Genomic DNA, 16,787 nt, shown 5'->3' with positions numbered 1-16,787 from the left:
GCCTTGGTCTTACACGTTTTACTTTCCCTTTCACTGACTGAAACCACTCCTAACAGCTTGTGTATGCTAAGAGTTAAGGCTTTCTACCCAATACGGTGATGCTAAAGCAATCTATCTTTTGGTATATTCAGTATTCATGCAACTTCAGATTGCAGTAGTGAACCTGTGCTGACACCTGTAAGTCTTGTGGGGACAATTTGTGGAGTAGATGTTGCAAGAATCTTGCTTTGTTAATCACTTTCTCAAAACAAACAGCCAGCAAAAACCAACATAAAAACAAAGAAAGAAAACCCATTGTGCACAAAAAACTCAATGATTTTTCAGTAGGAAACTTACATGTGGTGGTCTGAATGTTTTATCTGCTGTTTTTAGAGTTAGATCAGGAATGTTTGTGTATTAGATTTAGTATGATTTGTTGCAGAAATTCAACTTTTCATCTTGCCCTGAGCCTTGTGCTTGATGATTTCTCAGAAGTGCATATCTGTGGCTTAAGAGCAGCCCCTCCAGTGTTTAACACATTGAAAATCTATTTCTTTTAAATGAGTTTTCATGGCAGATTCCATAGCGGAAATTCAAGTGGGGCTTTCAGAATTTACATTTCAAATCTGTGGTGAAATGTATCTGAATAGGAAATGCGTGGAGATGACCTTATCTTTAAGGCAGTACAATTTCCTTTGCTTTTAGTTGGTGTGAGTGCAGTCTGTGGGTTAGCATTATGGAATACGATGTGGCAGTGGTTAATTTGACTGTTCTTGCACCCTGCAGCTCTTTCCAGCTCAGTATTGTGTTGCCTGTCTGCATTAGTGTAAATATATGTGCGCCTGCACTGCGAACCAAGACACTAGTTATGCAGTGCATGTAAGCGTGTTTCCCTCTTTGTTATGCACAAATGCCGCAGCAGGAGTAGGACTGAGCTCATGGTATGTGCAGCCACAGCTTCTCTGGGCAGCCTGTGCCACTGCCTCGCTGCCTTGTGAGTTGAAGCTTCTGCTTTGCATGTGTGAGCCTGTCCATTTTCTGCTCAAACTCTGTCTCCTGTGACATTGTCCAGGCTGTTTCTGTGACTAGGTTTGGAATCTCCACTTGCTCTTACTTCAACCACACCATGATTTTCACCTTGAGGGAGGTAGGTCAGTCAGTATCTTTGTCATCCTCCCTGTTAAAATGATCCAGAGCAGAAGACTTTTCTTCCATCCTTATGTTAGCAGCAGATTGGTTATTTATTTCACAATCTATATTAAAGTTAATAATCTTTATAAATAAAAGTAATCTTTATAACTTTCCATCTTTGTTACTAGCTCCACACTGTGTAATTGAGCTGCTATTTATTTCATTTCAGCTACTGATTCTTTGATATTTATGGATCCTTTTTTAGAATCACCTTTTCTCCCTTCTGTTTCTTCCCCGGTGTTTTCCTTCATGGCATCTGTCAGATCAGATGTTTACTATTAAAAGCAAACTAACTTGAAGGAACTGGTTAGCCTCCTATGTTTTTTAGTTCAACATTTCAATAGTTAGTTGTGGCCAAGTAATTTTGGAGGAAGTGAGTCAGTGCCTTTACATTTACTCACTTGCCTTTCACGTGGTGCTGGCTTCAGTGCTTATTATGGTTCTTTGGGGTCTTCCAGTTAAGTCTGTTACTGCCATGAAATTCTATTTAACTAAATATTGATTACATGACTAGTTAGTTACGTTGACTAATATGATGCTATCTTAGTTGCTTTCATGTGGGCCACATCTTTCATATGCCCATGCATCACTGACCGATCTCAATATTTTGTCCTGTGTTTTGTGTTTCCATCACAGCATGAACATCTGTTCTTACCGGGCAGTCTGGATGCATGTAGTCCAATTACATGTGGCAGAACTCTTCTGATGTTTTCTGTTATCTTTGAGTTTTACAGTGTTAAGTGTCCTTCCCGTTTGTTTAGGAATGCTTAAATTCCTGTATCATTCTATACCAGATAGCTGAGGAACTGAGGCTCTTGTGGCTGGTTCAGCTATCAATACACCTGCATGTTTGACCTTGTAAGAGTGGTTAGGAACAGGTGATCAGAGCAGGCTGACCAGTAGTCCTCAGAAATTAATGTCTTAATTCTCAGTCCTGAAAGTTGGCATATTTGTGTAGTAACCCTGCAGGTTTTTTTCTAAATGCTGAGTGTTGCTGGCTGTGCATTTTCCCTGTCTAGGAGAAAGAATCACTTACAGTAAGCCTTATGCTTGTTTGCCTGCTAATAGTGACATTCAGTGGTGATGAATAGGGAAATTTTATTGTCTCCACCTGTCCTGTAGGAAAAATAAAGCCTGGTCACTGAGCTGTCAAAGTATTAATTGAAAAACTGTCAGTGTCAGGCCATCAGTGAATTACTGAAACTTTTTTTGGTCTCATTCCTTTATTCTGTCCAGGAATGCTGCTGCAAGGAGAAGGTAAATTAAATGAGAACAGCATGTCTCTTCACATACACTGTCATGAGAAAAACAAGATTTTTTTTCTGTGACAGTTGTAATAGCTTCAGTATTGTATTAGTATTATTCGTGATAACTGAAGAGGGAGAGGCCCATTTGCTCTGTGCTGAATGAGTATGTAATAAAATACCTTTACTTTTTAGAGCACGTATCTGAAAGATGGGATGACAATTTAATAGTTAATGTAAGATAGTGACAAAACTGCTTATATACTTAAAAATTAATGCATGCAATAAGCAACGTTTGTCTTTCAAAGCATAGTGAGAAAAATACTGCCTTATGTATAATATAACATAATATATGTTAGTTGTGATACGTATGAAGCTTGTGTTTCTGCTTTAGTGAGATACCTTTGGGCTGACAAATATGTAACAAAAGCTGAACATAGAGTGGCAGTGCATGTGAGATTCTTTAGCAAAAGAATCAAGGAGTTTATGTTCTCTAATGAATAATCAAAAAAAGATGGAGATTTCACAATTTGTCAGTAGCCTAGTGAGCGGTTTGTGTGGTGCCTGGCTACTTTACATCTTGCAAAACACATTGACTTCTTAGTGCAGATTTTTTTATGAGACAGCTGAGAGAAGTTTCAGAAGATTGCTTCTCAAACTGTGTGGACAGAGATAGTGAAAGAGACAGAAAAACAAATTTGTAATGTACGAAGGCTGAACATCCACGTAGCCTTCTTTCTTCCAGATGCTGTAGTGAGACGGTGGAGACATTGTTTTACTTGTGTGTGTCCCTCAGTTTAGAAAGAAACACTTTGAAAGTATTTTTCTTCCTCTGGTGGAGATCAGGACTATGACTTTCACTTCTTGTGCATTTGAGTCTTTAAGGTTCCATTATATGGATAATATTAATACCAGTATTTTAAATATGGCATCTCCTTAATACAGCAGCATTTTTTTGAAGAAGGCAAGTAAGTTGGCACATCACAGGGGAAACAATTTGTCCAACTGCGCTGCCAGTAAAAGGAAATCTCAGTTGGTTGTGGTCGGCTTCCCGTGTGCAGAGAGAAGCCAAAGAAAATCAGGATTGATGAGAGAGAGGGAAGGAGATTTCCCGAAAGATCTCCCTCTTATTGTTATGTATCTAAATTGAAAACAAAGTACTTCTGGTTCCTCTTTGTGCTTTTCACAACTTTAGAATGTTTTTGTTGCTTGTTTTATGTGGGAGACTGAATAGCTGAGAGTAAACCAGGTAGGTGGCTATGTGAAAAAGCAGGGAACAAGCAAGTTCTGCAGCATGATTTATTAAGCTTCCTTTGAGCAACAAGGATGAGTAAAAGATTAGGAGCATGGGAGAGAACTATGATGACACAAGGTGTGCATTATTGAGGCTGTTTGATCTGAGTCTAAATATTTCCCCATTAAGAAAGAATCATTTTGTAATGAAAAAGGTAGTAATACCGGCTACAGACCTCAATTTCTTCAATTTAAAAAGCTGTCATGTGTTAAAGCCACGTAAGTGACTTGCTCAAAACAGCATTCCAACAAAGTGAAACTTGTCTGCCATTGAATCATTAAAAAAAAAAAGTTATTTTTTTTTAGTTGACTTTCTTTATATTGGAGGAAGACCTTGTATGAAAGTCTGTCAGACCAGCTGAAACCATTGGCGGAGGTATCAAAAACCTCTAAGGATCTTCAGAGTTTGGACTAGATTCTTTATTTTCAGGTACATGCTTGAAAATGATTGAACTCATTTGATCAGAAATGAGTTTATTTCTGATGCTTTCACCTGTATAAATCCTAAGGGGGCACATTTGAATGAAGCGTGGTTGTATTTTGGAGTGTGTGTGTGTGTGTGTGTGTGTAGGTGTGTGGGCATTGATGTTGGCAGTGTTAGCAAGGTGTATGCTTGAAATGCTTTTGGGCTTAGCCATGCCAGCCTTTTGAAACCTTGCCGGTGCGCACAGCATAACTGGGCTTGGAAAACAATCATTCTGTGATCTGGGGTGTGACTGTGACCCCTTTGCATTTGAGTGCCTTCCAGAAAACTAATTATGCAGTAACTTCCTGTGCTTTAAATTTTGCTACCTGGAGGTCCCAACTTGGTAATCTAAAATATCTGTTTTTCAGATTGAATTTCAGGAGTTAACAGAATAAAACCAGAGAAATTTTAAAGTGTGTGTGTGAAAACTAAGTTTTGTAGGGCTAATGGTACTTCCATATAAGAGGTCTGTGGGTTGTGAATGGAACAAGGGCATGGAGGCCACGCTGAGGCATGGTGCTCATGTGTGCACTGATTGCTACTGGTGCTTGCAGCTCACTTGGACAGTGGTTTTTGAACCTGGATCATACCTTTCAGCATGAGAAGGGATTTGATTAGGAAGTCTAATCAAAAATTGTGGCTTCTCAACACTGAGTTTAATTCCAAGGATGACAAGGTTATCTTGCTTGCTTTGCAGTGCTGTGAAATCTGTTATTGGTAGTCATAGCTGATCAGTGCCGTGCAAAACTGTGGTTTTCTTGCAAATGTTCTTATTCAAAAAGGAGCAGAATTGTTTCAGATAGCTGTCTGAAGAGTACTCTCTGTGGTATACTTCCATCTGTGGTATACAGATGGTGTGCTTTATCCCCTGCTCCATCAGCACCCATATGGAGGTGCATGTTTGTAATTGTTAATCAGAACACTCATACAGAGGGCATTAGGAATGCAGACATTACTATTACAGAATGCAACAAAGCTGCTTTTAGAAAATGAATCAAGTAAGTGGTAAATGCAATACAAACATGAGTGGTGTATGGCAGGATTGAATTACTCTAGCAGGGGCTGCTGTCATCCCAGGTATCAGTGATGATCTGACTCTTCTGTAGTGTGTTGCTTTTTCTATTTGCTGTTGGCATGTTTTGGTTTTGCTGTTTCTATATGGAATCTCTCTAAAGAAAACACAGTATCTGGATGCCTGTCATTCATGCAGATCCTGCTGTTGATGCTAGTGGCAAGGTAACAGGAAATATGTAGGTGGTGACCTCTAGGTGTTGTGTAAGAAAAGAGAACCTGGTGGCTGATTCCCATGTGACACTTTCTGAGGTTCTTCTTTGAAAGCCTTGTATCTCACTGAATTGCACAAATAACTCTGGCGTCGTATTAGTCTACCTCATGGACAGAGAAAAGGTAATGAGCACTACTATGACTGCACCAATTTAGATCCTACGTCTTTTAAAAAGTATCTTATCAAATTTTCTCCTTTCATTGTTGCCTTTCTATGGAAAGGCTGACAAACAAACAAAAAAAACCTCCACGAACAGTTGTCTAAGCTTTAAATAATATTTGCTGAATTGAATCTTGGCTTTATATATGCATGCTTTAGAAACAGTTAAGATCTACATATGCAGACTGACAAAATAGAGGACAGTAACCAAGTTGGTGTGGCTTTGACATGTGCAAAAGAAAGCAAGTATTGTCAAGAATATTTCAGCTCTGATATGCAGTTTACATATACTGTTGGTACCAAACAAAGTGTTTATTTCTTAGATTCAGAAGCTTCTATATGTGTGTGTTATCTCTGTTCAAATAAAAAATTGGTTTACCCAAGAGCTGAAAATCAACAATGACTTGGTGTTGTTGTCTTGCAGGTGGTTTTGCATTTGTCTATGAAGCTCAAGATCTTGGAAGTGGCAAAGATTATGCTTTAAAGGTAAAATGAATTTTCTTCAGTTTTGCGAAGTCTATCTTTGCTTAATGCTTTATTATGACTGCTGATTCTTGACATACTCCATTGAAGAAGTCATTTGGAAAAGCCCACGATGAAACCCAGTGGTGTTTGCACTGCAGTGTACCCATATTTAGAAACATCATTGCTCTTAGGACCTTGCATCTTATACTGAAATACCAATGACAAGAATTGTTCTATTAAGTAGTAGTGCTGCTTGTCTCAATTTATTCTAGATGTTCATGGCTCTGCTTTAAGGATTCGGTTGCATGGTTAGAAAAGATCTTGCGTAGTTGCCTAGTGGGAGATACTAGAATATTTTCATATTAAAATACTAAAAATGGTTTAAACTTCCACATTTTGAGAAAAAGCATGTCTTGGGGAGAAGATGGAAAAAGGTAGTATAAGAGGTGAGAGTAGTAAGTTGGCTTTTTTTTTTTTCCACACCACATCCTAGAATAACAAAATCTGTGACTATAAGCATGCTGTTTGACTTTAGTAATGTTTTGTTACTGCAATACATGTGCAGTTTGTGTGTTCAAAATGTCATATAGAAATAGCCCCATTTAAATGTCATGAAATCCATAGAACAACTTTGGTTGAAAGGGACCTTAAGGATGATAGAGTTCCAAACTTCCAGTAGGCAGGGATGCCGACCACTAGATCATGCTGCCTGTGGTGCTATCCAATCTGGACTTTAATGCCTCCAGGGCTGGGGAGTCTGCAACTAATTTGGGAAGCCTGTTCCCCTTCCTCAGGACCCTTTTAGGAAAAAAGTTTTCCTAACATCTAAACTTCCCTTCTTTTAATTCAAAGCCATTCTTTGTCCTATTGTTATCACTGTGCTCATGTGATGAAAAGTTGATATGCCTCTTGCATATAAGCTGCCTTCGAGTACTGGAAGGCTGTAATGATGCCTCCACAGAGCCTTCGCTTCTCCCGGCTAAACAAGTCCATCTCCCACAATCTCTCTTGCGTAGGAGTGATGCTCCAGCATCTTTGTGGCCCTTCTCTGAACCTGCTCCAATAACTCTATATCTTTTTTGTGTTTATGGCAATGGTCTTTGCAGTATTCCAGGTGGGTCCTTATGAGGACAGACTAGAGGGGTGTAGTCACTTTCCTTGCCCTGCTGGCCAATCCTCTTTTGATGCAGCCTGAAAGACATTTGGCTGCCTGGGCCACAGGCTCCTGTTCAGCTTTTTGTCTACCAGAACCTCCAGGTCCTTCCCCACAGGACTGCTCTCAGTCAGTTCTTCCAGATATTTGTGTCTGGGACTGCCCCCAGTGAGATGCAGCACCTTGCATTTTGCTTAGTTGAACTTTCTTACATTCACGTAGACCTGCTAATCTTAAGGCTGTTTGGTTCCCACTGGGTGGCATCATTTCCTTCTGTTTAGCAACTGCATCACTCAGCTGGGTGTCATCAGCAAACTTGATGAGGATACAGTCAATCATCTATGTCACTGATGAAGATGTTACAGCACATCAGCCTGAAGATGGATCCCTGATGGACATCACTAGTCACTGACCTCCACCTGCCCATGGAGCCATTGATCTCTGGCCCTGAGCTTCTGGCTGTGATCATCCAACCAATTGCCTCTCCACTAGTCCAGCTTTCAAATCTTTACCCTTCCAATTTAGAGATAAGTATGTATGTGGAACTGTGTCAAAAGCCTTGCAGAAGTCCACAGTGATGGCATCAGTTGCTCTACCTTTGTCCACTGATACTGTTACTCTCATCTAGAAGGCCACCAGGCAGAATTGTCTGCAATGAAACCATGTCATCTGTTTCAGATCACTTCCTCATCTTGCGCATGCCTTAATAGGTGTTCTTGTTCAGAGCCCTGGGATGCATGTCATCCGGCCCCACAGACATAGACACATTCAGTCTCATCAGCCAGCCTGAAATTTTCTTACAGTGAGAAGGATTGTGTTCCCTCAGTCCTTAGTCCCCAGTGCTTAGAGGTTCAGGGACATGAGAGGCATGGGAAGCTTGGCCCTCAGCGAAAACTGAGGCAAAGAGCTGGTTGAATAGCTGAGCATTCTCCAGTCTGTTGTTGCCAGTTCTCCCTTTTCATTTATCAGAGGGATGTACACCGTCCTTGGTCTTTCTCTTCTGACCAATGTACCTGTAGAATCCATTATTGGTATTTTTCACATCCTTTACTGAGTTCAGTTCCACACACCTTGGCTTTCATTATCCCATCTCTGCATGTGTGGATGACACTGGTGTATTCTTCCCAGGCCACCCTGCTTTCACTGTCTGTGTACTTCCCTTTTTTCCCTCATTTTGACTAGTAGCCTTTGCTCAGCCTTGCTGGTTTCCTACTTCCTCTACCTGATTTCTTTTTCTGGGAGATAGATGGTTAGCTGTTGTGCTGTCAGAAATCTCCTTGAGGAACTGCCAGCTCTTCCATTCCTAAATCCATCCTCCCTAAGGAGAATTTCCCAGCAGACCCCATCTAGTAATTCCTTAAACAGCCTGCAGTTCCCTCACTTGAAGTTCAGGGTCCTAACTGCTCTTCGCTGTGCCTGCATTCCTCAAGATCATGAACTTGACCAGGGCATGGTTGCTGCAGCCCAGGCTGCCTTCAGACTTAACCTCTTTTAGTGTTCTCCTCTGCACTGGTGAACACCAAATCTAGTAATGCTTCACCTCTGGTGGATCTGTCCAATACCTGGACCAGGAACTTATCCCCAGTGGATTCCAGGAGTCTCCTGGATTGTTTGTAGCTCACAGGGTTGTTTTCTCAGCACATGTCTGGGTGACTGAAATCCCCCATCAGGATGAGAGCCAGTGAGCTCAGTGCCTCTTGCAGCTGAACAGCCTTGTCAACAGGCTCCCCTTGATCAACCAGCCTGTAGTAGAGCCTGACTGCTAGATATCTTTTATTGATCAGTTCCTAATTTTAACTCACAAGTTCTCAACCTGGTCATAGCTGTTTCTCAGTGACAGCCCTTTGCAATCTATCTACTTCTTCACACAGAAGGCAACTGTACTCCCTCTTTGTGGAACTAGTAACAAATGCTCAGATTGATCATGTTCAAATGTTGATTTCAAATTAAAATAATATTAAAAGTAGTGATGTTTGATTTTGTTACTCATTACTCAGGTACCTAGAAGCTGGGCTACATGTTTGGAGAAGTTTTGATGGAGTTGGGTAAAGGCTGTTTTTAAAGATTTGATACAGAAGTTAGATCTTTACTTGGAAACTGCATAATGATGGAACCAGGAGAATTGAATGCTTCGTACAACAGATAACTCAAGAGCAGTTCCTTTCTAAGTGGCAGAGGTTAGCACTGCTCAGTTGTCCCTAGGCATTAACAGAAGAGAGAGTTGGAAAACTGACCATTACATTTGTAGTAGTCTGTCCCAGTGTGATAATATTTTGCCTGTTGTCCTGTTGCATTTGCTTCAGGCTTTTTGACTGTCTGATCCTTTATGTTTTAAAAAAAGTGTGTAAAATCAGTGTGTGTTGCTTTTCTGTAAGTTTTAGTACATAAATCTTCTAAAATATTCTTTTTTCTGACAGCGGTTGTTGTCCAATGAGGAAGAAAAGAACAAAGCTATCATTCAGGAAGTTTGTTTTATGGTATCCTTTTCTAATGTATTTAAATGTTTTTGATTGAATTGCCTGGTATCACGTATTTCTAAGAGACTCTCTACAGATTTCTTCCGTGCCTTACTCTGCTTAGGAGTACTGACATTTAAGAAAGGCAGGAGTTTATGGTCCGTCATGAACCTGATGATGACATTCCAGCAAGCTCAGTTCCTCAAATTGCAGAAATTTAATGTGTGTGGATGGTTTTAGTAGCTGCTGTAGACTTTGTCATGCACTTTGTCTACCAGAAAATAATATTTTTTTATTAGGGTTTTCTTTAAAATGATATTTAAATCTTAATGAGACTTCTCTCATGTGCACTGGATTTACTGCAAGGTTTTTTTTGGGGGGGGGATGGAATGACGACTCAAAATTTTGCTTTTACTATCAGTGTATCATAGTTTCTGCCTCATATACACTTGGCTTTAAAAATAGTACTGGGTATCTGGAAAGGAATTTCAGTAGAGTATATGCAGCAGAAACCAGAAGCTGTACTGTCAGTGTGTTTGATAGTTTTCACTTTCAGTGATGGCAGCTAGTAATGTGTGATGTTATCTCATGTTTTACTTCTCAGTCAAAATAACGCTTTCAGTGTTTGGCTTTAAGTAAACTCAGGACTTGCACCTCAGCATCTACTCTAAGACCCTTTGTTTGTTTAAGTGTTATTGAATAGCTGTATTAATGCTGCTGTTTTTTGGCTACCACTGAGTATTCAATTGCGTTAGGATTAGCAAGCAAAACCACTGATCTTAAGCTGCTCAGATGTTTTTTGTGTGATTATCAGTATTTATCAAAACCTTAAACAGGGCGTGTTCAAGTACTGAATATCCTAATGCTATGTATTTTCTAGCTACTCTGATTTCATCTTTCCAGGAATATCTGATAATACTTTGGATGTCTATTCACAGCTTACTTGTTCATGTTGTGTAAATATTTTAATAGGGCTAACAGTTGCTCACTTCGAGATACTGCTGAAATGAAAGCACTTCCTACAGCTCTGAGCAGAGAGATCTGAAAAGAAACATGATTTAAAAAAAAAAAATTAAGAACTAAAAATATTTGTGTTCATTCTAATGGTGAATTCATCTTGTCCTTTGTTTTACACCTTTGTTGTTCTTGGGTCATCTTTCTTTCTTCTTTCTAGATTTGGTGAATGCAACTTGTAAATAAAGTTTGTCATGTAGGTGTAGCTCTCAGTGTTTGGCTAGTGTGGTGCACATCAGGACCAACACAAATGGGCATGATGTGATGTAAACCTCCCTTGAGCTCACTTATACATTTTTTCCCTTTATCCTACATAAAAAATGATAATTTAAATTTTTGAGCAGCTAGTGAAAAATGATGAAGCTTGTAGTTTGAATTAAAATTCCTTTTTTTTTTTTCTTTGAAGTTTTGTGTATTAGTGAAGTTTATTGTGCTGACTTTGAATTAAGCATTGTGAAGTTACAAGGGCTGCTCTGGAAGTAATGCTGTGGGTCCATGACATCAGAAGTGGCTGTTGGTGATATGACAGTAGAACTTTCTGACATTCCATTAGATGTCGTTGCTGTGTGACAGCTGGCTGTAGAGGGGCAGTCCAACAAGAGAGTGTGGATATAGTAAGTCTTAAGGAAAAAGTGGTATCTGCTGACATTCATCAGTGCTTGCTGAATGTTTATGGAGACAAAACACTGGATGTCATGCAGTGAAGCTTTGGTGGTGGTGTGTTTTGGCAGTGGGTCATCTCTACTTGTGCAGATTTTTACATCGTGGCATGCAGGCTCATTTTTATTGCTGGTGAAAATGCATAGCTAATGGTGATGACTTCTGAAAAATTGTTTTGTAGCTGAGAATTTGCTCTATGAAATAGTTTTATTGTGCTCTTTTTTTGTCATTTCCATTGAAATAAACAGGAGCCATAACTTTGGGAGCAACTTTCTGTGAAAAGGCAGGGGTTGATGCAATAGGCCTTTCTAGATCAGCTAGCTAGGGCAGCAGTCTCTCTGACCCTTGCGTTGATGTCTTGTAGTCATTGTCGAAGAGAAAAAGGAATACCTCGATCTGTTACAAAGTCTAGTTTCCTTGCAGCCTTAATCGTATGAGTATTTTTGAAATGTTTAACTTCTTGCATGTTACCTTAGTAGCTTGCCTTGAAGTCTGTTTCTGCAGTTGGACGTGAATTTACTTGTTCTGCTGAGTATTGTAAGTCCAGCTACAATGATATCTGGGTTGAGCTAACATTTCAAATGAGTTGCCTGTGAACTGCTGTATACAAAACTATCAATAGACTTGGCAGTTTTCTTCCTTGAACACTTTGTCTCCAGAAAAAACTTTCAGGTCACCCCAACATTGTCCAGTTCTGCTCTGCTGCATCCATAGGGAAAGAAGAATCAGACACAGGACAAGGAGAGTTCCTTCTGCTTACAGAATTGTGTAAAGGTAAATTTTATTTTCTTAGCACTGCACATTGTTTTTTAAAGCTGTTTTGCACAGGTTATTTCAGAGCATGGAAGTTCTGAAAACCTCTTAAGGTTAATCAGGTGGAACTAGTGTTCGCCTTTGTAAGAAGAGCATTATGTTCTTTCAGGGAGTTAAATTTTATCATAAGTATGTAATAATTGTGAACGTCTTAATATTTGAGGCTGGTCAGGGAAGGAACAGCAGGAGAGTATTTCCTAGGACTGTCATTTTCTTTGGCACTGCAGCCTTCATGGGTTTGCCACTTTCAGAATATGTCTACAACTCAATACTCTAAGTCTTCCTTGTTGACAGGCGTTTCTCTATACTTGACAGGCTTTCAGAATGTATGGTGTTTTGTATGTGCTTATGTGAATTTGTTTGATTTTCCTCCAGGACAACTGGTGGAATTCTTAAAGAAAGTGGAACCCAAAGGGCCAATCTCCTGTGACACAGTGCTGAAGATCTTTTATCAGACCTGCCGAGCAGTGCAGCATATGCATAAACAGAAGCCACCTATTATCCATAGAGATTTAAAGGTGAGTATTTAAATGGAGTTTTTAAATAGCGGAAGCAGCCTGTAAAGCTGGTGTTTAGGCTGTTGATCAACTACAGTAGGCAATCTTGAAAATGTGTATGTGTGTGTGTATATGGTGTTTAGATGGATTGTGTTGCTAACATTACTGTATAATGAAGATCTTCACTGAAATGCTTTTATCTTTTTAAGCAGCATTTTTTCTTGTGTATGTGGTGTTAGTACTTATTGTACTCAATCTAAATAAGCTGACAGATGTCGCACAACATGGTTTGCTGATGAAATTGAACTAGAGGTGTTTTTTTGATTTAAAAAAAAAAAAAAAAAAAAATCATACCAAACTAGAGTTATGGTATGATTTGTAGTTTTGCTAAGGAAAATTGCTCAGTGCTGGCAAGCAGTCTTGTAGGTTATCTCAAGTAAGAGACTTTAACCAAGTCTGTATTAAACTTCTTTGGTGATACGTTGTAGAATAAAATTTTGTATATATGGCTGAAGTCTTTTCTGTCTATGAACAGAAAAGGTACCTCTCTTCTCTCTAAAAGTATTAGTAGTATTTACAAATAAATACGATTTTTTTACCTTTGTGAGAAATGCATAAGTTTTTTTATCTCAAGTGTTTTATAGCTGAGCTAGTGCTATGTTTGACCAGTTTTTTTTAAACCAAGAGATGATCTTGTCAGATATAGAATACAGAAAGAGGCAACAGTTTTTTGTTTCTATTGGCTTTGTATTAGAGACTGTAGAACAAGAAGAAATGATAGATGTTGGAACCTTAATTAGACCCAACTTAGTTGATAGTTGGGCAAGGACCTGACTATAATCAAATATCAAATAGGGTTCACTTAGCTGTGCTGTGTTTTCTGGAAAGCAGGTCAGCAGCATAAAAAAATTGTAGGTCAAAGTTTTGACCTTACTTTCAATACTTACAATAAAAGGATTTACAATACTCAGGTCTGCGATGGCACTGTGGTTTTTAGGAGAGAAGCTGGAATCCAAGAAGGTTTTCTAAATTATTTTGACCAAAAGTATTAGGATTTGTGAAGTTTCTACAGTACAGCTTAAAATTCAACTTCATATAGAAATGTCAGTTTCTGTGTTCTCGGTGTCCTTCTCTTGTTTGTCTATTCATTTTTTCCTGAACACTTTTGCACTTCGAATGGGTGTGTACAGCATTGTGAAAATCCAGGTAGTTTCTGGTTTGGAAAAATTTCAAGCTAGTGTGATTGATAAGCTGTCAGTCTTTATTTTAGTTATCAGAACTTGAATACTACTGCTGTAGGTCACAGCTAATCTGTGTAGCAGAGACCACAGAGCCTTTAAGAGCCAATTTCAATAACCAGCTGAAATATTCCAAATTACTAGCAAGCTTCAAAGCACAGAACAGGACATAAGCGTACAAAAGCCTGATTTTTTTTTTTTTTTTTTTCCCTTTGGTGATACTATAACTACTTTTATTATTTAAGTCATGTTTGATATTGAATCACAGAATCAAAGAATGGTTTGAATTGGAAGAGAGCTTAAAGATCTTCTAGTTTTGAACTCACTGTCTTGGGCAGGGATACCTTCCACTAGATCACGTTGCTCGAAGCCACATCCAGCTCGCCCTTGTACACCCCTGAGTGTGGGACATCCACAGCTCTGGACAGCCTGTGCCAGTGCTTCACCATTCCCTGAATAAAGAATTTCTTCCTAACATTTCATCTAAATCTCCATCTTTTATTTTAAAGCCATTACCCCTTGCCATTGCCTGCCCTTCACATTTTACAGAGAAGTAAGGAAATGTTTTTCAATAGAAGAGAATTCTATTTACTTGTTGAGATAGATACAACCAGCTCAGCGTAATCCTGGGGGTAGTCAAAAATGACTGTATGGTGGAAGAAAGAGCACATCTGAGAAAGGATATTTCTGAAAGCTGAGGTGTTGAGGAAGGGCATCCAGAATTGTAGTAGTGTCAGTGGGGAAGGGGGAAGCCAGATCTGGTTATCTGAAGTTTGGCATTCTAATGTTGGAAAAGTTAAAAGGCACATTCATTCCCTTTCCTGACTTTATGTAGGAGTACATGTTCTTTTCCAGCTCTTTTGTGGTTGTGACCCTATGATATACCTACTGTGTACCCACTCTTCTATTCCCTTTTAATTTTCATCCCAGTTTTACATAGCCATCCAAGACGGCTGGATTATTAAGGAGAAAAGGAATGGTTAAATGCTCAGGCAGCACATGGTTCTCAAATAGCTGGTTTCTGTTTCCTCTAAAAGTCGTGGCTGCTTCTTTCTAGGCATCCCGTAGCAGCCTACTTCTTTTCTATTACTCTGTTTTTTTTTCTATTTACAGTGGTCCTAACCACTCTTCTACTACAACTGCATTAACAGTGTTTGGTTTTGTAGATGAAAATGTTTGGATTTCAAGATGCTGCATATACAAATGGCCTTCTTGGAACACTAATCTATTCTTGGATGCTAATAGGTGTTTTTTTCCACTTGTGTTTATTTCCTGTTCCTTGGATGTCCATTTGTTATTTGTAACACTTAACTTAGTGTTGTTTTCTCACGAACAAAGAAATAGACTATAGTGAAATATTTTTGTGTGTGTATGTGCACACATGATTTGATATTTGAATCGTGTGTTTTACCCTTCAGAAAGAGATGTTTTCAATTTGTTCTACCTCTTTTTTTTTAAGGTGGAGAACTTGCTTATTAGTAGCCAAGGGACAATTAAACTTTGTGACTTTGGTAGTGCTACAACAATAGCTTACTATCCTGACTACAGCTGGTCTGCACAAAAGAGAGCACTGGTTGAAGAAGAGGTAAGAATATCTTATCATTGTTAATGTTGACAGTAGACTTCATTTTCTGTTAGTAATTTGCTATTAGTTTGTGTAATTTCTAAGACAAGTGAAGATTCTTGTAGGGCTGTTCATGTTGCTGGAGTTCATTTTAACTGGTTTGCAGTTAACACTGCTTGTTTTCTCTGGCTGCCTGTAACCACTTCTTCAGCTCAAGCAGTGTCCATTCTGTGATCTGATAGGGGAATACCAGATTAGAAGAGCTTCCTCTAATTGCAGTCAAAACAGGGAGTTGAAAATTGTCTGTTCCTTAAAAACAAGCAGTATTGCTCTGCTCCCAGAACTACAGAGATGATGTTAAACATGAATTTGGTTTTTCCAAAGTGCACTTGTTCTTAGTGTTGAGGTGAGAGTAATGCTGGTAAGTTTAATATAATTAATCAACTGGTCTTAAATTTTAAGTATGACAAAATACACTGGCATTTAAAATTCATGAATACAACCTCTGATATCATGCCCCTTTTAACCTTCCACTGTTTTGGAAACCTTTGCTGTTGTAGAGTAATCCATTGGTTTCCAGAGAAGGAAAGGTAATTATGTACCGTTGCTTTATATATTGTATGCAAAAAAAAAAAAGTTATTTCAGTGGATCCTTGTAACACATGTAAATATTTGGGTTTGTCTATGCTGTCATTAAGTGTGATGAGGAAACGAGATACATGAACTGGAGCATGAATTCACTTCCTGTTTTGATGCTGATTTTCTTGATTTGTGTTCATCTCCATTTTAAATCTTCTGTGTTTTGGAAAGATTCTTGAAGATTAGTGTTATTCTGAGTCCTTCAACCTTTATCCATTGTTCTATGAAAGCCCTTGTGACTAGTCTATGACTCAGTTAATGGTGTCTTCGTTAACAAGTGATGAGTCTGAAATTCAAAGTTAACTGTCCATGCAAAATAGATAGCTTTCTGCTTCCTTTGCTGAATGTTGTTAGAGTTTGTTCAGGTTTCTGCTTCAAGAGGTTCTGTCTTCTGCAGATCACCAGGAATACAACACCAATGTACAGGACACCAGAGATGATAGATTTATATTCCAATTTTCCAATCAGTGAAAAGCAGGACATTTGGGTAAGAAATTCACTGAAGGAAATCATTTTCTTTTACTATTTCCTCTTTTCAATTTGTGGCAGTCCTTTCTGCTGAGATTCAGTATTAATTAATGGCAGTGTCCCCAGGTTCAGTGAGCTTTCTTCCTTTTGAGTGAGTCTGGATGCCTTTGTTGTGAGATTTAAGACTCGCTATGGTGTTGTAA

General features: G+C 38.9%; 1 protein-coding gene across 3 annotated transcripts in view; it reads left to right on the top strand.

Annotated features, from left to right (window-relative positions):
- Window positions 1-16,787, top strand: part of GAK (cyclin G associated kinase) — a 69,679-nt gene that overhangs the window by 2,525 nt on the left and 50,367 nt on the right. For 2 of the 3 annotated variants that reach the window (XM_090132461.1, XM_031609385.2), the window contains exons 2-7: window positions 6,042-6,103; window positions 9,653-9,712; window positions 12,025-12,139; window positions 12,554-12,696; window positions 15,373-15,498; window positions 16,514-16,603. In XM_090132461.1, coding sequence (XP_089988587.1) covers window positions 6,042-6,103; window positions 9,653-9,712; window positions 12,025-12,139; window positions 12,554-12,696; window positions 15,373-15,498; window positions 16,514-16,603 — 596 coding nt within the window. Of the gene's footprint in view, window positions 1-6,041; window positions 6,104-9,652; window positions 9,713-9,769; window positions 11,320-12,024; window positions 12,140-12,553; window positions 12,697-15,372; window positions 15,499-16,513; window positions 16,604-16,787 lie in introns of those variants that run through there. The other variant, XM_090132462.1, reaches the window with a different exon arrangement.

This window comes from Phasianus colchicus, chromosome Z (genome assembly GCF_987193195.1).
Source record: "Phasianus colchicus chromosome Z, bPhaCol1.hap1.1, whole genome shotgun sequence".
Lineage (NCBI taxonomy): Eukaryota > Metazoa > Chordata > Aves > Galliformes > Phasianidae > Phasianus > Phasianus colchicus.
Note: the sequence above shows the minus strand (reverse complement) of the source record. Positions and strands in the feature narration are given on the sequence as shown.